Source organism: Hypomesus nipponensis, chromosome 17 (assembly GCF_054491055.1).
Source record: "Hypomesus nipponensis isolate SF chromosome 17, ASM5449105v1, whole genome shotgun sequence".
Taxonomy (NCBI): Eukaryota; Metazoa; Chordata; class Actinopteri; order Osmeriformes; family Osmeridae; genus Hypomesus; species Hypomesus nipponensis.
Genome location: NC_140377.1, coordinates 19,679,004 through 19,699,391, shown reverse-complemented (window position 1 = coordinate 19,699,391; position 20,388 = coordinate 19,679,004). Strand labels below are relative to the sequence as shown.

General features: G+C 45.5%; 2 protein-coding genes across 5 annotated transcripts in view; both read right to left on the bottom strand.

Moving 5' to 3' along the window:
- Positions 1–15,215, bottom strand: part of rab11fip4a (RAB11 family interacting protein 4 (class II) a) — a 31,957-nt gene extending 16,742 nt beyond the window's left edge. For 2 of the 3 annotated variants that reach the window (XM_084678543.1, XM_084678542.1), the window contains exons 1-3: positions 6,739–7,226; positions 4,750–4,837; positions 1,225–1,310 (exon numbers count right to left, since the gene is read on the bottom strand). Coding sequence is in view for 1 of the 3 variants with exons in the window: in XM_084678539.1 (XP_084534665.1) it covers positions 1,225–1,310; positions 4,750–4,837; positions 14,901–15,176 (450 nt within the window). In the remaining 2 variants the exon portion in view is untranslated. Of the gene's footprint in view, positions 1–1,224; positions 1,311–4,749; positions 4,838–6,738; positions 7,227–14,900 lie in introns of those variants that run through there. The other variant, XM_084678539.1, reaches the window with a different exon arrangement.
- Positions 15,216–15,407: 192 nt separating this feature from the next.
- Positions 15,408–20,313, bottom strand: coil (coilin p80). Of its 2 annotated transcripts, XM_084677039.1 has the most exons (7): positions 19,828–20,246; positions 18,457–19,603; positions 18,067–18,156; positions 17,188–17,235; positions 16,910–16,979; positions 16,503–16,591; positions 15,408–15,931 (listed from the first exon to the last, which is right to left on the bottom strand). In XM_084677039.1, the coding sequence occupies exons 1-7, from the start codon at positions 20,076–20,078 to the stop codon at positions 15,884–15,886; spliced, it is 1,743 nt and encodes a 580-aa protein (XP_084533165.1). In that variant the 5' UTR covers positions 20,079–20,246; the 3' UTR covers positions 15,408–15,883. The 2 variants fall into 2 exon arrangements, 1 of the variants encoding a protein (XP_084533165.1); XR_014731696.1 differs by lacking the exons at positions 15,408–15,931; positions 16,503–16,591; positions 16,910–16,979 and having other exon boundaries at positions 17,191–17,235; positions 18,067–18,160; positions 18,458–19,603; positions 19,828–20,313.
- Positions 20,314–20,388: the final 75 nt, after the last annotated feature.

Here is a 20,388-nt window from a genome sequence, read left to right as displayed (position 1 = left end):
GTGCGTGTCTGCTCGCACAGTGTTCGTCCCGAATTTTCGTCTTTGAACGACCCCTCCGCACAAGCGCAATAAGGGTTCCTAAAAGCTTACGCCAAGCCAGCATGAACACACAACCTTTCCTGAGTCAGCTCGCGGAGATTTCATGTTCACGCCGCCTGCGCCAGCTAAGCTTCCAGTCGAGTGTTGCGTTTTCAGGTCAAACGGCGCCCTCTGGTGAAACATCTACAACACTGCAGGACTCTCCATCATGTTCAGGGCTCGTGCACGGTGGCATCACATTAAGTTTCATGAGCCCAGTAAAGGTTATGAGTGTGCGGAGGCTCGACAGACTCCTCATCTCACAGGACGGGTAATGCTCTGCGTCAGTCCAGCTGAAATACTGACAGACCCACTACCCAAACCAATCACAGTCTGCTGACAAGGGGAACGATGTACCCACACGCGCACACACGCACACAAACGTAATAGATCTACACTTACCCAAAACACAAGCAAATGTGTATAGATATGCAAATGCACACGTATTGTCCATCACTCACAACACAGACACACACACACACACAGTCTCCAGTGTACACACTCTCTGCTACAGCTATAACTCAGTTCCTATAATTTAACTGTTTACACAGATAAACAGAAACGAGCGTCAATAACTATATCATATTCATTCACAGGCATTGATTGGTCAGTCAAACTACTACAATGTGAATCTTTTGCTCTCCAAGTCATGTATTACTAGAAAAACCCGCATTTGACTCGAATAGGAACTAAAGTATATGACTGTGTATGAGAGAAAGAGAGAGAGACAGTGCTAGTGTAGTGACTCAAGGTCACTTCTTCTTCTGAAGGACTTCTTCCCTCATCTTCCTCTCTCCTCCTGCACTCCTCCGCCCGGCCCCCTTTCCCCTCTCCTCATCTATGCCCTCTCTCTCCCTCTCTCCCTCTCCCTCTCCCTCCCTCAACTCCCTCCCTCAACTCCCTCCCTCCACCTCCACCAACAACATGACACTCAACCTCACTACGACGCAGCACAAACAACCTACTCTGGTTAAGAACCGTCGGGCCTGCTCTGACACAAGGTGGATTATTGTGCTGCTGACGGATGTTCTGCTGGACCCAGGCCACCATCCCATAGGGTCCTTTACTTGGGTCCTATTGGGTCCTTCAGTAGAGTATTTTCCTAGTATAACACTAGAGTAGCTGCTGCACTTGGAGAGTCCTTACCTGGTAGATGTAGCCATTGTCTGTCTCATAGGGCTGGGAAGGCACACTGCATGGGCCGAGAGCTGTCTTCAGAATCTCCTCGCATCCTAGGAAAAACACAGAGAGGGAGCGAAAACACAGAGAGAGGGGGGAGAGATCGACAGAGAGGGACAGAGAGAGGAAAAGAGAGAGGGAGAGAGAGGCAGAGAGAGACGGAGAAAGAGGAAAAGAGAAACGGAGGAAAAGAGAGAGGGAGAGAGACATAGGGGACAAGAGAGAAAGAGAGGGAGAGAGCGGGCGAGAAAGGGACGGGAGAGGGAGGAGAACAACAGAGGCAACAAGATTAAGCGGGTGAACGAGCGAAAGCGAGATGAGCAACAACCAGGACACCTCTTCCCTCGGTGGCCTCTCCTCTCCCCCTTTCATTTACATCTCCTCCCTTCTTCCCCCTTTCCACCTCCTGACACATTGATGCATGGCTCCGAGCTCAGGGCCACTTATCTGAGTGTCCGTAGCAACATGCAGCAACACAGAAGGGGCGCCATGCTTTGTGGGCTCCTGATGTTCCCATTAGTGAGCTGACAGTCCCTGACAATGCACCCAGCACTCCTGCGTAAGACACTTCCTCTGGAGCCGACAGGGGTCTTTTAACAGCCACGTCTGTTCCCGTGCTGCTCTGTACACGTTCTGTCGGCTTTCAATTCACAAAAGATGACCCGAAACAAAGAAAAACACACAAAGAAACTCAATTAAAAACGGGGTTTTGAATGCAGTGAGAGGAGACTGAAACGATGGTTCCACTTCATCTTCCTCGCTAGTAGTTGGGATCTGGATGAATGGATGGCGCTCCACAGATCAAATCCATGGGGATGTCAGAATGATGAGTCTTCCCTTTAACTGGAATAATTTCAGTCAAATTGAAGTTGGCTCAAAGTTTAAGTTCATCTTAGGTTCGAGGCTGTCTCTTGGAGACCAAAGCCTGTTGAGGTTAGTTAGAGAGTGGGGCAGTCTTGTAAAGCAGGTTAGTAGCTAGCGGCGGTTTGTTTGGGGTTCAACAGCTCGAGGCTAGCATGAGCAACAGCTAGAGGCTAGCATGAGTTAGCATTATTTCCACGTCTCTGTTCTTTACATCTCTGTCTTCACTCAGGCAGAAATCGAATACTTGCAATAAATCATTTTTAAAAAGCCATCACGCTTTTTAATCACACACTCTGTGCGCACGCACACACACGCAGGTTTAAAAGCGAAGAATACAAGAGACTTGTCCTACTTTGGTACTCCCTGATATGAGGACGTTAAACATTAATGACCTCATTGTGAATGTAAGAAGGACGAGGAGCGCATTTTGGAGGGGCGCACACTTTATATCTCTCTCTTTTAGGCACACACACACACGCACACACACACACACAGAAGAAAGACTCGCTGACTGAGTGAAAAATCATGAATTATTAAGAAATTGAACTGGTTGATGGTGGAGGGTGCAGCACGTGCACACACACACACGCACACAGCGTAAAACAGAACCATAGCAGGAGCTCCCTTGCATCTCTGAAGGTACCCTGATCACATGACCCTGGCCCAGTGTGACAGGCTGGGCGTGTAACGGTGGACTAGCTTAACCTGGATCTAGGTCAGGTACTCAAGGATTTGAGGGTTCTCTCCTAGGCCCAAAACACAAACGAAAAAACGGTTTCCATCCACGTCCAGGCAGCCTCAACATCCAAATTTAGGACTGCTTCCTTTCTTCAATCCTCGTCCCCTCGTCTCCTTGTCTCCTCGTCTCCTCGGCCACGTACCCTTCTCCCTCCCCAGGTGGATGGAGGGAGAAGCCATCATTTGTTAGTGGTGGATGGGTGAGCGCCTTTTGCTCCACTCTCAGGCTCATTAAACACACACACGCACACACACACACACACTCATCACACAAGTCATTAAAAACAGGGGAAAGAGCGATGGCACCAGGTTCCCCTGGGCTCAACGCCCGGTCTGGCACACACACACACACACACACACACACACACTCGCACGTTGGAGTGCCGCTGTGGCAGTGGCACATGTTCGTGGAGCGGGCAGCGCCCCTGCTTCAGGCAGCGCCCCTGCTTCAGGCTGGGGAGCTGGCGAGGAACTGGGGGTGCCAGCTGTAGCAGGGCATCAGGCTGGCACTGTGACTGCAGACTGGGCAAGGGCACTGGCACACTGACAGCTACGACCAGGAAACCAAAATTGAGGTCCGTTTCAGAGACTCCAGAAAAACCTTTCTTAAACCAACAGAACTCCGAACTTTATCATGTTTTCGCTACCAGAAGGTGTTCTTTAACTGTTGTATGTTTAAAATGCAGTGTGATATCTTACAGTATTGAACTTGTCTTGTCAGATCTGTGTACGTCGTCCTAGTTAAAGACTGTGAAGTTAAAGGCGTGAACTTCACAACAGAAATATTCTGTGTTTGAGCATGATGTTGATCATCATCATCATTCTTACCCTCATCATCATCCTCAACTTTATTTATACCCTCACCTACGTCCTTTTTTCCATCCTCACCCTCATTTACTAAGTGTCTGGATCTGGGCTTGTTTCCTTTTTCAGAGAGAGCAGAATGAGACATCTTGTCTCTCTGCTTCAATAAACAGACTATTTATACACCAGGAGAGAGCAACACTCCCAAACGTCCACTGGAAGCATGAAAGAGATTAGTGCACAAACACACGCGAACCCACACAAACCAAAACACACTCACAAACATGCATGAATACAAGTAAAACATAAACTCCTCCAACACACACACGCACACACATGTGCACATCCCACACAAAGGGCATACACACCCACACAGACATAGTGTAGTCACATGCTGCCAAGGCCAGGCCTGCCTGTTGGAGTCAGGTGGCTGAGCGGTTAGGGAACCGGCAGTTCGATTCCCGGCCGTGCCAAATGACGTTGTGTCTTTGGGCAAGGCACTTCACCCTACTTGCCTCGGGGGAATGTCCCTGTACTTACTGTAAGTCGCTCTGGATAAGAGCGTCTACTAAATGTAAATGTTGTGCCTCTGGTATTCCCATGTTAGGATGCTGCTATGGGTGCTGCTGACAGGGGAAGCTAAGCTATCTCAGAGGAGATACACACACTCTGGGAATAGCACTATTAAAAGAGTGTGTGTGTGTGTGGGGGGGGGGGAGCATATGGGGGGTGGGGTGGAGAAGGCAGCCAGGCAGAATGCTGATTGTGTGTGTGTGTGTGTGCTTGTTTGTTTTTTTGACTAATAGCATCTTTAGTGAAAATCTGACTGATAGCATCTTTAGTTAAAATCTGTGCTTTGACACCTCAAACACACACACACACGCGGTATAGCTGGTCACGTTGTAGGGTGTGGGTTATTAATGCAGGGTTGAATTGTGCGCTAGTCATACATATTCATATCAACCTCCAGTACATATCCAGCGGGCTCTTCACACTGCTGTGAGGAACCCCTTTGAACAGAGTGGAGTGGGGGACAGAGGAGAGGAGAGAGACTCACTTCACTTCTCTCTCTCTCTCTATTCGTACCTTTGATGGCGAAAACTCCATGGCAGAAGTCTTTGAAGTTGATACGTCCGTGTGCATTAGGATCCAGATACTTGGTCAACTTCTTCACCTGAAAGAGAGAGAGAGAGAGAGAGAGAGAGAGAGAGAGAGAGAGAGAGAGAGAGAGAGAGAGAGAGAGAGAGAGAGAGAGAGAGAGAGAGAGAGAGAGAGAGAGAGAGAGAGAGAGAGAGAGAGAGAGAGAGAGAGAGAGAGAGAAATAGAGTTTTCAGTTACATAAACATTTTAATGAGGTACTAACCTTTCTGTGGAAACACTAATCTTATGCAATCCTATGCTAGTTCACATTTACCTAATAACAATAAAACAACATTGACATTAATAAGTATTTTTCAAGAGGTTTTCGATTAGATTGAACCACAGCCAAATGTCTTTCATTCAAGAGGAGGGATTGGCCAATTAATATATCATACCATTGTTAGAACTCCCATGTCATTTGAATAATATTTTCCAGGGACTCGTATAAGACAATGGTGAGCAGGTGTGTCATCTATAGAGGGTCGTGCTGCAACAAAGTGATATGACCATCATCTGCTTCAGTTATTAATAATTAGAGGAATGTGTCTGAATCAACAAAGGTGTTTCAAAAATGATGTTTAAATGTGAGTTTTTCTTCAAAAGTTACTTTAGTAGGATCACTTCTCCAAAAGCCAAACAAAAACGTCTGCTGAAGCCGCAGCACATTAGACTGTTAATACCGTTCCAACGTTATCATGAACCAGCATGGCGGATGACAGAATGGTCCGGAAGACAATTGCGGATATTTCGCGTAATGTAACCGTGACGTAAATGTGAATGTGCAGCGCGGAGCGGTTTCCTGGTGTCCTCCTACAGACTGCAGACCACAGCATTCTGCCCCGTCCCTCATCAGTCACAGTCACACTGGACAGCGTTCGTGACCTTCCCCGGGCGGAGCAGGAAGCCATAGGACACTGCCACGCACGCGATGCGCCCACACGGTCATAACTCGACCACACCTCTCTCACACACACACACACACCTCTGTTCCACACACACATGAGTCTCAAATCACTTTTTCTCCACACACACACCAGACAGCCACAGCAGTCAGCTAAGCACCCTCTGTGCCCACCAAGTCCAACCTCCAAGGCTGTGAGACAAAGTGTGATTGATGACTACAAACTCCTTTTAGGGTCCTGCTCATCTCTGAAGAAGAATGCTCATACTTCATACACACATACACACACACACACAGACAGAGAACATTGTCGCTTACATTTGAGCTCACTGTTAAGTTCCACTGTCTGTTAAAACATTTGATGAAATGATAATATGTTGTCATACGGGTCAGCCTACATTAAGTTTATTAAACATGGTCAGAGTCTAAATGTCAGATGACAGATAATAGGCTAGTAACTTTTGTTGAGAACATTGTGCATGTATGTTGTGAGTAGGGTTGCCAACCGCCCCGATTTGTACGGGACATCCCGACTTATGGGTGATTTTGATTTGTCCCGTCCGGGACAGCTCCAGTCCCGTTTTCCAATCACAGCCTCGCCGGCCGGTATTCATATTCAGTGAACTGCGAACAGGTGCGCGCGTCAGAAGGGAGCGCGAGTGCATGGAAATATTAACGCAAAGGGCCTTGCATCACCAGAGCAGACGACCATCAGAAGCTGAAAGCACTCCTGGCCTCAGCGATTTACCTGACTGAATTTGGTGAATGATGGTTTCAATCATTTTTATATTTTCTGGTATATCTAAGTTAAGTTACCCAGGAGCTCTGTTGACATAGACTGAGCTAACGTTAGCTACAGCTTGATGAATTGAGTCATTGAACACAGGAGGAGAGAACGCAACGTTAGCCAGCTAGCTAAAGCTCTGGTGGAAAATTCCAAATGAACGTATGCAGCCCTGACACTGACAGATCGAAAGCTAATTTGAGACAATATGAAGATGGAAAACCAGGCCAAGAAACGTAAACGTAATTACCTTCACTAGACAACGTTTTACCAATAGGACAAACGTCTATGTTTGTTTCAAGACGTGCCCTCGCATTAACCATGGAAGTCCCTAACTAGCATCACATCAGGCACAACATTTGCATACATTAGCAGGGGAGGGGGGAGAGTGTGTCCCGCATTTGGGGTTGAGGAAGTTGGCAACCCTAGTTGTGAGTTGTCTTCACTGTTATCTGGAAGGGAAATTGCAGACTTGCAAACTTACGTGGAGCAAACTTGAGAACCGTGAAAGCACAATTTCCACACCTCACTCTTTTTATTTCCGATTATTATGGGCTCGCAAAGGTGTCAATCGAATGAGATCAACTACGCAAAGAGCGATATAATTCACCTGTCATTCTGCAAATGTACTTGAGTCATAAGAGGCCATTATGATTCTGTCCTAGGGGAGACAATGTCTTCGGAGGGTGCTACAGAACCTGATATATTATATTTCTCTTTCCTTTTGCGTAGGTGCGAGAATTGCTGTGTGGCTGGCTGTGGGGAAAGATGTCAGACATGCGCAATAACCGGAACCTGAGATGAGCTTGTTGGCGTTTGCAGCGATTGAAATGAACTAGCCGGTTAGCCAGGGCAGGGGGATGTAGTTCTGATAACATGTGGGGGATGTTGGTGGGAATAGCTTTGAGTTTGACAGACTAGAAGGATAGACACAACAAAAATATGACATTTATGTCGAATGTAGCTTGAGCACTGTGACATGCGTTTTGTTGAAATGTTCAAGAAATCAAAAGAAGATTTATTTTTAAGAAGTTAGATTTTCTAACATGGCAACAATTCGGTGACAATAAAGCTTTTTGAATCTTGAATCGAACTTGGATAATAATAATGATTAATGTAATTTGTTTTGGCTTATTAAACTCACATAGAGCAGCTATAACACCTAAATCTTTACGGAATTCCAGCTGTCATTTGTCAAGTTTGCCCGAGACAGAAAAGAATCTGTCATTCTCAGCCGTAGAAGCGGGCTGTCGTCAGCTGGGAGAAGATAAGAGCGGACGGGTCTTGGGGTTGTCATAGTGATGAGTAACTGACACGCGCTGCTGGGCTGATGTGTAATCCTGGTATCAATCAGAATATAAACACATGCACACACACACACACACACTAAAAAGGACAATCACGAAACACCAGGCCCGACTTTTGGATTTTGGTTTGTTCAGACAATGTCTCTGGGGGCTTGTCGAATCTAACCCAGCACCATTTTCCTCTTTCCTCAGCCTGTTTAGTATTACCACACGTACAGTATGAAGCCAGGTTGCGTAAGAAACATGAAATATTCAACACCAGTATCCTACAGCTGCAGCCAGGGCACTAAGGACAGTATAGTAGAGTACAGTAGAGTAGACCACTGTAGGCAGAGGAAAACCATATCTGAGATGTTTATTTCCAAAACAATTTGTTTGGGTTCAACCCAAAAGAAGGACAATGCCATCTGAATAGTAAACCGGTGTAAACTGGTCACAACCAAAGCCACATCAAATGTGTCACTTTATGCCCCAGGCATATTTAGCCCTTGTGCTGCCTTCGGGTCACATGACCAAAAGGTTCATAACGAACCATCGTTGAGTTTACCCAATTTTACCCAATACAAAAGCAAAGAAAAATAATTTAGTTAAACGTGCTTGTTGATTCATATCATGTCGCTTGCACACCGCACACGCACACATCCAACCTGAACGACATGCGTGCACATGAAACGAGGGCATCTATTCGACGCCATGGGGGGGTGCGACAATAGAGGCTCTGCCGTTTGGCCAGAGAGGGGGCTCTAGAGATGCAGGGGTGGTCGGAGTGGCGTCGGGATGATGTTGTCGTTCGTGGCGGCGGCCCCGTCATTGAACTGGAGGCAGGCTGCTTCAAAGAGCGATGGATTTTGTTCTAACCCAGAATGATTTGGATTAGCGATCTCCAAGGCTACCGTGAAGAGAGCTGGGGGGGGGGGGGGGGGGCTGGAGGGGGGTCCACAAGATGGATGGAAAGGGAGGGATAGGGTGAGAAGAGAGAGATGAAAGAGAGAGGGCAGAGGAGATAGGGAGGAGGGAGAAGGGGAGAGATATATGAAAACGATATGAGGAAACACAGGAGAGAGAGGCAGAGAGAGATGAAAAAGAGAGAGAGAGGAAAGAGAGCTGCAACAGGGCACGTGCAGAAACATGTGTTCTGGAAGGAGAGCTGTACTGACTGACACGCTTGTACCATCAGCAATGAGCACAGACCCACGCTGTTCAATGTAACACACTAAGAACACACCAGCAGGTACTGAAGCAAAAGAGAGAAGGATGGACGGAGGGGAAGAGAAATAGCACAATGCTAAAACAAGAGAATGCAAGCAGGAGGCGAAAAGATGGCGGAGTAATCAGGCTAAGCCAGAGAGAGAGGGGGGAGGGGGGGGGGAGAGTAGGAGGGAAAGAGGAGAAAAGAAGGTGAGAAGCGAGGAGGGAGGGGGTAGGATGACGAAGAGATCTCTCTCCGCCTGTGCAAGACAGTGACTCATTCACATCTTGATGTCATTTTGAGCACACGCAGTAACACACAGATCTCACACCTGCCTTCCCAGTTGGCCTTCTCTCACAATCCACTCACGTCTTAATCATGTCTGGGTGAATCAGGATTTCATATCAATCACTGCGTTTACATGATGGTATCAATTCGAATCAATCTTTATTCGGATGATGCGAATTTTTGGGGCAACTGCTATTATCCAAATATATATGGCAGTGAATAAACCGAATCATTGGCCGAAAGCATGTCATATCCCAGTACAATACGTGGCGCTGTTTTCATTACAACTAGTAATACAGCTCTTTCCGCTTCCAGCTCCCAGCAGTGACAACTTATCGTCTTTTTCGACTTCCAGGTCACGACCTGGGAGGGAGGGCGGCGGGATCTCAAGCATGCGCAAAGACGCAGAGTCCAGTTCATAGTCCAATTCACCGTTTACAAGCATGCGATGTCCGAATTATCAACCAACTCAGATCGAGTTATCTCGGGGTGTCGATCAGATCGCAGTCGGACCGCAATCATTTGAACAAAGGTGTTCACAAGAAACGGATGATTCTATTTCAGTCCAAATAAGCCAGTAGTTCGAATCCATGTAAACACAGTGATTGTCCCCCTCCCCAAAAAATGGTGGTGATTGATAGTATCGTAGTATGTTGGGAATATTCCAATCTATCAATAAACAAATTGAACACCGTGATTAGTGCTTCAGAAGCAGAAAGGAGAGGTCATTTAACATTTACATTTACTTACTGAGGTAACGTAACTGTCTTTGATTAACCGATAATTAGTTACGGTAAATAACACCCAAGATCTTTGTGATGGATCGTTTACCATCAAAGACCCATCTGAAGTTTTCCACTTCAGACAGTCCTTCTCCCTTTCATGTTGAACCCATTCCCCCAGGATGACGACCCAACATCAAGTCTGAACTAAGACAAAACGACCAAACAAAGACCAAAGAAACAGATTGATGGAGCACCAAGTCTTCATGAATCAAAACACGAGTCTGGAATGACCGATTACACCATAGCACTACAGATCTACCCCATTTATCACACGAACGGTCTGATCCATAAAATGATCAAATTTTATGGATCAAAGAACCACTTCATTACAGCTGTTGGAGGACTAGCCCTTTACAAAGCTAGGCTGAGGGGACGGCGACAAGCAAGAACCTGCCACCCTGCTCCGGGACAGCTTTAAATGCATTCTCATTCTTCACTTCCTTTGAGAAGAATCTCCTCTGACAAGATTTGGTCTGAGAAAGCTGTTTGGAGGGCATCAGGCTTTTATCAATCCAATCATCCTCGATCCAAGATTTTACGGAGTTTTACGGAGAAAAGTTTCATTTTGGACATGTGATAAAGAATACAGAATGACCATTTTATTGTGGAGAACTTGGTTTGTGTCTGAGTAGAGAGCCAGGGAAAACAAAAGGAGAGATCAAGTTGCGAATTAACTGGACTAAACAAGTGAGATGCTGTGTGGTGCACACCTCATGCCAACGCCACCCCCAACACACACGACGACGCGCAAGTGTGCGAACACCCACACACCCACGCAAGCACAGAAGGCCAAATGCCATCCCACTCAACGAAAACAAATAAGGAGCGATACTGACAGTGTTCTGTACAGAAAACTCCATAGCTTGCAAATGAACACCTCAACTCCCATCGCCTGCATGGTCAAACATGCTGATGGTGACATTCTGATGGCCGACTTCGTTCCCTGAGGGAAACATAGAAGCCAGGGTTTGTTCCTGACCTTTATCCAACAATGTACGACACAGTGTTGACCACACGTCGGCTTGGTTTTAAATTCTGTTGTGGCCTGAAAAATTGCAAATGTTAAAGCCTCTGAAAGTCACTCGCTCGAGAAAAGGTGCGGGGAAGTGCTTTCAAATTGACTCTTTGATCACTAAATCAGCTTAGGTTTGTGAGGTGAACGTCATGAGGATCGTAAAAAAGGCTCTTTGAAGTGACGCTTAGACAGCCTTAGTCCTCCTGCACAGCTGGTATGTCTTACTACACCTGCCTATTGTCCTTACACACACACACACACACACAAACCCGCACACGAGAAAGGACTCTGCGCACCAGGGCTCAGCGACACCTTATCACAGAGGCTTAAATGAAGATGTCAACATGCTGTGCCTGAGCTTAACACAGCTCTCCTTCATGCATTAAACATCAAAGGCGTACAAATACACCCCTGTCAGCAACGAAGGGAGGCCTTCGTTCCTTTTGACGCCAGCAAAACTGCAGTAAACCAACGTCCAGGGTAATTAAGACTGTTAATGACTAAGCTTCCAGACCAACTTAAATTTGGGACGCGAGACGGAGTAAAGGCAAACTTGCTCAAAGGTAATCATGCTTGGCGTGCTTCTTCCGGCATTAGAATCACAAGGAAATCGAATCCAGAAAATCATGTGGGGATGCAAAAGGGTACAAGTACTGAACTGCGTGCGTGAGCTTGTTTGTGTTTCACCATGTATTATAGTATCAGTCCAACCAGGCCACTCAGATCTAATGACAGGATAAAGTGCCTGGAATAGAGGTCGTTTTTCAATTGAATGACTACAGGCCATCGTGGGTGATAAAGTGAGTGTGTGTTTACGTTACATAGCAGATAGACTGGCATGATGAAAGATGATGTCATTGAAGATTGGCAGAGACTGGCAGATATGTTGTGTATAGCCATCTCCAAAATAAGTTATTTCAAGGAGCAATGTCAAACATTTATTTCGGGGGCAAAATGGTAGAAGGCTCAAGCGGCGAACTTACCACTATGCTGATACAATTCTCAAATCTTTTAGTGGTGTGTGGATTGTTAAGGCACTCCGATGTTTCATTCAGCTTACAGACAGCTTCATTTGGCTCAAGGATTTTCATCAACTTGATTCTGAATGCAGAAACAGTCCTCGGAAGAACATCGAGTCATCACAGTCTTGTTCTTTGTGTCCTTCCGTGTTCCCTATGCCAACATCAGTAACGTTATAGAGACGACTGATGTTATACAGAGGACGTAGCCCTCACATGTTACAGGAAGTGGCCTTCTCAAGTCGTGGAGGAAACCTCCCTATTGCATCCTAAACACGGCTCGCATTTGAGGTGTCATTGGTGTGTTGAACTATGCAGTGCTGAGCAAATGCAGGTCAAAAGAAATGCCAGACACGGAGGTCTAACAGCAACAACCAAAGAAAGTTGGGAAGAGGGCTGAGGAGGTATCCGTCTGTCCATTAGCACTTTTTCAAACAGTACCATTTCAAATAGGCTACCTACAGTATCACTGACTCTGTCACAAGTATCAAGTGGGTGTATTTAATCTGTCTTGGGTGAGTGTACTGTTAAAACCATTAGTTGGCATTAGTCATGGCCAGGCCTGACAGGAAAGTTTTTTTAATTTAGGAAACTCAATTAACCACGTCTTTCTGTAAAGGCTACGCTACCTCTCCAATGACAACCTTTCCGTTATTGAGAACTAAAAATCCAACAAAACGTTCAAAAACGGGGTCCTCTGCCTTCATTTTCTAATTCAGGAATCTAGTCAACATGAACAAATCTTTAACTAAAGGCTACATCTCTAATGGCACCCTTTTCCCAATTGAACACTATTGAACATAATGCTTAAAAGGGGGTGTTAATGAATGTTAATTAAGCGTTACTGTAGGGCTAGGGTGCTAATGAAGATAATCCAGTCTTTGTATTGGAACATGATGATCTGAACCTACTTTCTCTAACCTGGGAGAAAGGACCTCTACCTGCTAACTACCACTCTACCGAAGCTGCCATTGCCATGGTGACAGAGCCGGAAGAGAAGGTTGCAGTGGAAGCGGTGCGAAGGGGGGAGAGCTGGGAGAAGAGAGAAGCTTCACAAGGCTGTTATTTTTAGCGTTTGGCCGCCATAGCAGAGCTTTCATACGAAGCTTAACGACCTGCAAAATTCACGACCTTGGCAAGACGTGGCGGAAGAGGGGGCAAATTATAAACAAACAATGTCGGCCCCTGATGGGCGAGCGGTTTGAATAAGGTCACCTGACAAACCGAGGGTGTCCCAGTTTGAAAAGCCCTAATGGCTTAAATAGAGAGACTTGGGAGAGTAGCCTATAGCCTAACTGCAGAAGAAGACAACAGGAGGTTTGTCATGGTCTGATAAAAAATGTATGGTAACATCCACCAAACAACATGTGGGACAACTCTTAAAAATGACTAGGCCCATGCCTTCACATAGCCATACCTTCATTTTGTGGTGGTTTTTTACAATTTAGTCAAATGTCCATAGGCTACCATTGATTGAATATCACCCATTATGTCAGCCTTCAAATAAGACAGGTAGGCTTCGTGCTTTTGAAATTGTTTAAATACTTTAGGCCTAGGTAACAAAGGGGTTTTAAAGTGTCTAGTAGGAAGGCATATGATTTGTAGGTTAAATGCTAGAGATGCCAAGAACACAGGCAAAAACGTCTCCAGGCCAAAGCAGCAATAGTTCATCAGTGTTCTTTCCTCTGGCAAAAAAAGGTGATGTTTTGCACAGTCCTGCGTTTTAATGGCAATAACATTTTCATGAATTCAGTATGTGTCCCCGCCATTTATTACAGAGGACATAGGGAATTGTGGCCAAGGTTGCAGTTTATGAAGGACACTGACGGCTAAATTACATTAGCAGGCTAAGCAGCGGTGAGAAAATGTCAAACCTTCTCAGAGATTCTATTTATTTATTTATTATAGAAATATGAAAACAACTATTTAAAAATTAAATATTCTTCCCATCTGGAATTCTTCCCATCTGTCATCCACATCTGGAATGGCAAAAAGTTGATAGCAACTAAATACATTTAGCAATTTAGTAGGAATCTCTGGATTAATGTGGAAATCTAAGCACAGATAGAGATGCAGCCCACAAATGAAACATTATGCCTCTCAGGGGACAGATCAACAAACCATCCATCAGAGATGCAGGCAACCGTGACATTCGAGACTGACAGCTGGTAAAAAATAAACTCAGGTGTCAAACCTGAGGATGAATAGTAGACTATCGGCCAAGCTTCGATTGATAGGCGAAGCATTACAGACATATTTTATTCCGTTTTCCAGTGAGCCTAAAGCACGTCAATTTAATCAGATTCTCTTTAAAGAGTAGGAGGCCTACTTGACTGTATAATGAATTGGAAAGGAATGAAGCGAAATATAGGTAGCCTACTCTGGCCTAAAACGTAGGCTACAGTACTGCAAAACTGTATTCGCCAAACAATTATCACAGTATCAGTCTCTCGGCCAACACAAAATGTTGTCAGGAATTGTGTCCGATAATTGATTAATTGATTATTGACGTCATTGTGAATTCGTACAACTATAGGGGCTAATATGGAATAGCCAATTAACAAAATGACAGAAAACAATGTCCATTTAGGCCTACCGTTGAAAAATGTTTACAGCATCCTTAGACCTGTCGACTAATCAATATTATAATTACTAATAGGCTATTGATATATCAGTGCCAACACAAAATATCTAGTAGTTTCCAAACTCAAATCATTTCCCTTTCCCTTCTGACCAAGAAATCGGAATTATTTATTTTTCATGTTCAACAATCCTCGTCCATAAACCCCGTTTGATTGCTAAGACCCACCTCATCTCCTTGCCCGAACTGAAGACCGAGGTCCACGAAGTGTTCAACCCGAATGTAACCATCTGCGTCCTCGTCGCATACGTCGAACACCTCTTTCAGCTTTTTCAGAAATTGCAGAAGCTGTTCTTGATCGGGGAAAACATTTCCTTCCATTGTCGAGTTCGGTTTGTCAGTGACAGACGTTAAACGGACTCCGTGGGAATTCGTTTGGTAGTCGCCATCATTCCCGTTCTCCGCTACTGCCTGGCTCCTCTGGTGTTGTGACATCAGCAGCATCGCTGGTCGAATGGGAACTAGGGAAGGACCACGATTGACGAGAGGGGTATCGAAGACTGGTGTGCGATTTACGATGGAGGATTAAATGTATTACGTAAATCGCTTGTAGGCGTCTTTAGTAATTAATTGGCAAGGCAACCTGTATAAATTAAATATTTTTTTTATCTGAATGACTGCTCTTTGTCTTTTACATTTTCAGCACTGGTTGATTCAAAGAACACACGGTCAAGCTATTACAAAAACAGTATTTATTTAGGAATTCCAATTAGAAATGTTATCAGCATTCAAAAGCATTAAAAGGAAAGGACGTTTTGCAGAACCCACTGTTAAATGATCAAAGCCACCATTAATCATGACTTGCATTCAGTTGAACCCAGGTCAGATTCTAAATAGTGCCCATCAATCAAAAAACACAGAATTTGGGGTAAACTGGGAAAACTAACCCATACTGTTCAAATGTTTTTTTCAATACAGGAAAGGGGATAAACATGAATTTTGGAGTGGGAAGAAAACGTATCTTAAGCCTGATTTCGGTTATTTGTTACTTTGTGAAGGGCTCAAGTCTTAAGTCAGTTTATGAATTTAAAAGAGATATAAGATACACCACATATTGACAGTGTGCTGACATTGACATATCCTCCAGCGAGCTTCAGTCCAGCAGTACTAACCGGTCCAGGGTGGCCACATACAATATGCCAGCAGGGCTTCTAAATGATCAGCCTGGGCTCTATCAGCGACTCCCAACGTTCTGTCACCTGCAGGAGAGACCATCAAAATAACAGCACACAGATTCAATGGTAGTGATGTCACCGGTCCATCCCCATAGTAACAGAATCGCAACACCTGCATTTCGCGCATGCAGCTGTTTTTTGTTAACCAAGTATTCTGTCGTTCACCTCCAGTCAAAAGGAGGATCACAGGGTGAATGGCCTCGCTCAGAGAGAGGGATGGAAAGGGGTTTTTAAATGCAGCAAAGGACAAAAGAAGGGGGGTTTAGCTCTTCCAAACAGTGTTGCTGCAGGCTTGTCACTGCAAGTGGGGTGCTTAGTGACATTATCCAATTTTACGGCAAGCAAAACAACATTTATGAAGCCCATTTGGGCCTTTTGGCATCATAGAGAAGACATACATTTTAAAAAAAGGTCCAAAACATATTGGTGACATAAAGAAGCAAACCCCAATAACCTAACATACGGCTGCACCAATTTCCTTTCGGCTCAGTACTTCACCAAAGCATTCGACTGTTCTGTATATACACCTGTAAATGCATGCTTTGAGTGAAACATGATTGTGGGAGGAGTCACAGTCATGGTTGAGATGCCTTACCCGTGATCCCCGGGCCACGGCGTACTCCACGCTCTCAGAGCCATCTGCGTTCTCGTACACCAGATCAAACTTCCCTGGCTGCACGAACGCTGAGGGAGAGGCGGGTACAGTACTGCCTTTGTTAGGGTAGAATGCGTGCCTTCATGCCAAGGTCACTATTTGAGCCATGTTGAGAAAAAATACGTAAAATACAAACATATCGCCCCCCCCCCCCCATATACATGTTTAAATGTCGTAAACCACAATATTTCCAAACTGGAGAGCCTGTTCAAAAGCTCTATGGCTGCTGGGGCACACGTGTTGCTGGACATGTTAGAGGGCTTTGGTGCTGTACCATCCACTCCAAAGGGTCACGGTGGCTCGCTCACATTAAACACTAGTATTAATGCTTCAGGATTTGGTTTTACCTTGAGATGCTGAGAGTAGTTGCAGCTCAATCTGTTTGTTGGTTGGGTCAAAATTGACTAGCTTCCCTTCCTGAGGAGAAAAAAAAAAAAAAAAAGTGTGAAGTGTAAGTGCACTGCGCAAAACTAGCCGTCAAGAACATTCTCCCTCCAATGAATAGTGATCCAATATCAACGTGCACAACACAATCACATATGGAAGGTTATCAGGGACATTTTAAAGTCTCCTCCTCTCCTTAGAGTGAGAGACGTCATTGTTGCGTCAAGCTATTTTTACTTACTTTATACTCTGACACCTCTGGTGTGTAGTTCTCTGTGAGCTCCAGCAGCTGTGAAGACACAGGACAGGATGCTGACACGAAAGCAGACACACACAGCTCTCCTTCCCAAATGCTAAGATGGCGTTATTTAGCCAGATGAAAGTGTCCTTGGTTAGACTGAAGCCTTAGTTGTCATGGTTTGTTCTATGTGGCCTGTTTGTTGTGTTACAGCCGTGGCTACAGGGCACCCATTCAGGTAGGCTTGTCAGAGACTTGAGAAAAGCTCCCTTTACAAAGGCTAACTATCAAGCTTGGCTTCTCGGCATAGCTAGCTAATGCTACTGCTGTGTGCAGGAGACATTGGCTCAGGCACGACCACCCTATAGGTCCTTTAACTCAGTGGTTCCCAACCCTGGTTCTTAGGGACCTCCTGCCCTGCATGTTTTAGATCAGAGGTCTTCAACCCTGGTCCTCAAGGACCCCCTGTCCTGCATGTTTTAGATGTTTCCCTGCTCCAACACACCTGATTCAAATGAGTGGGTCGTTATCTAGCTCAGCAGAAGCCTGGTTACAACCATTCATTTGAATCAGGTGGTGTTGGAGCAGGGAAACATCTAAAACGTGCAGGACAGGGGGTCCCTGAGGACCAGGGTTGAAGACCTCTGTTTTAGATGTTTCCCTGCTTCAACACACCTGATTCAAATGAATGGTTGTTACCAGGCTTCTGCTGAGCTAGATAACGACCATTCATTTGAATCAAGTGTGGGAAACATCTAAAACATGCAGGACAGAGGTCCCTGAGGAACAGGGTTGAGAACCACGGCTCTAACTGGAGCATGCACCTAATGAGGTGTGCGAGTGTGTGATGACTGTTGGTCTAGCGCCCCCTGGCTGTCGTACCTTGAAGGCGATCTTCTGTCCCACCGGGGGAGGAGCTGCTAGGAGAGGGAAGGTACTGTAGTCCCGCTTGGGGTCGCTAGCTACAGGGTTCTACGAGCAAAAACAAAATGTAAACTTCAACATGGATAGATTTGTTCATTTAAACAAGTTAGAGCAAAGTAAGACAATGATTTAATATAATAATATGATACAAGATAATAATTTTCCCTAATGACCAGACCTCATTAACCTGTTTTAGATACATATATACACACACACACACACACATATATACACACATACATACATATACATATATATATATACATATATATATAATCCTGATGGACATTTCTTCACATTACACTATTCATATAATAGGAATAATCTCATTCAGGAAAAATGGCATACCTGGGAAACCACGGAGATGTTTGTCAGTAAATCACTGTGATGAGATGGCTTCTGTTGCGGCTGTGAATCCTCGTAGTTAAAAGAAAAGCCTCGCCCTCCATTTTGCTCTCCACCACCTCTACCCTGTCCCAGGGCACCCCTACCTGGTCTACCACCACCCCTAGGGTTCCACCGTCCCCTCTCTCCACCACTCGGGCTCCCCCTACCCCTACCCCTGGAGGCCGAGGAGGGGTCACCCACGGCAGGTGCGACGGCCAGACCCATCCCACCCTGGGTTGGACGTTTGATAACCAGTCTGATCTCCTCCTCACTGCTGCTGTCCGAGTCAGAACCACCAGGCTTTTCTGGAACCTTCTTGGAAGGCTGAGTGGACCCGTTGGCTAAATGGGAAGAGTTTGTAGTTTGAGGAGGTAGACCAAGCGACTGCGGCCCTGACGGAGTGACTTTGTTTTTGGCGCCCGCTATAGGGCTTGAGGGTATGGTGTTAGCGGGGGAGGAAGTGGGTTTGGGCAAAGGAGTTCTTTTAGGTGGGGGTTTGGCTGGTGCCTTGCTGGGGGCTGCTTCATCCGAGGAGGAATCTGTCTCGGATGAAGATGATGGGGGAGGCGGACGTGGTTTGGTAGCAGGCGTTTTCGCTTTTGGAATGTCTTTAGTGGCAGTAGGGGTTAGAGTGGAGGGTGTTTTGGAGGGTGGTTTTTGCGTGGGTGTCTTTTTGGGAACCACTTCCTCCTCCGTGCTACTGTCACTTGAATCTGTGGAGACATTTTGTCTGGTTGTGGACACTTTTCTGTTAACAGGAGCTGGTAGGACCTCCTTGGTACTTTTGCCAGGCTGGGAAATGGGGGTTGAAGGAGATTTGGTGGGAGTAGAGACCAGATTCTCCCCTCCCTCCTTTCCCTTCTTTTCTTTCTTCTTTTTCTTCTTTTCTTTACTCCTGTCATTGTCTGCAGTTTGGGTGGACTCTCTCTCTTGGCTCTTGTCGTGTTTCTTTTTATTCTTCTTCTTTGTCTTCCACGGCACACTCACTCCATTCTCGGCCGGTTCTTCCTGTTCTGCTTCTCTCCCTCTCTTCTTGGTGTTTCCACCAGCAGCGGAGGGACAGCTGGCTTCCAGACCACTCACTGGAGTCAGCCTGTCCACTCTCACCCTGTCACCAAACACAGGACAGAAAGGTTCATAACAATACTGTGGGAAACGATATGAGATGATCGCAGATCATGTCATGAAGAGATACGCATTGTTTAAGCCAGGTAGGCCTTGGTATTCGTTCCAATATATGGTTATTGTTGGACTAGTTAGCCACCATCTTTATTATGTTTCGCAGGACATGTATGGATCAAGCCAGATCTTAATAAGGAAACCTGAACGTACCTGATGCTGTCGTTATCGCGGACCACGTAAATGCTCTCTGTATGTGGCAGGTAACAGTCCTCAATGTACAAGTTCAAGACGTTTTTACGGCTGAAGTCAAACTTCTCTCGTATGATGCTGGCAAGATCCGCAACCACCCGGCATTTATTTAGGTCTACAAGCACCCAACACATGCGACAGTCGGGTACAGCAGGTGGCGGATAATCAAAATACAGTCGAACTCGTATTGAATTAACACTTGAGGATGCCATTGCTGCCTCACACTGCACGAAACGTGCGACCCGGTGTTGAGTTTGAGGAGCTCGCGCTAACAAAACTTTGCCAGTCTCATGTAGGGTGTTCAAGCTTACTGTCACCTGTCGGCTTGGAGTGGAATTAAATCACATATTTACTAGGACATACTAAGCCTAAACTTACATCACTTCAGAATTTACATAAATATGAGATCTACAGTAGACAATAAAAATGTACTAATTAAACACTCTTAAAATATCTATATCTCGCCCTTGTGCCCCCCTGTACCACATGGGGAACTTTTATTTTGAAATACATCCTGACAAT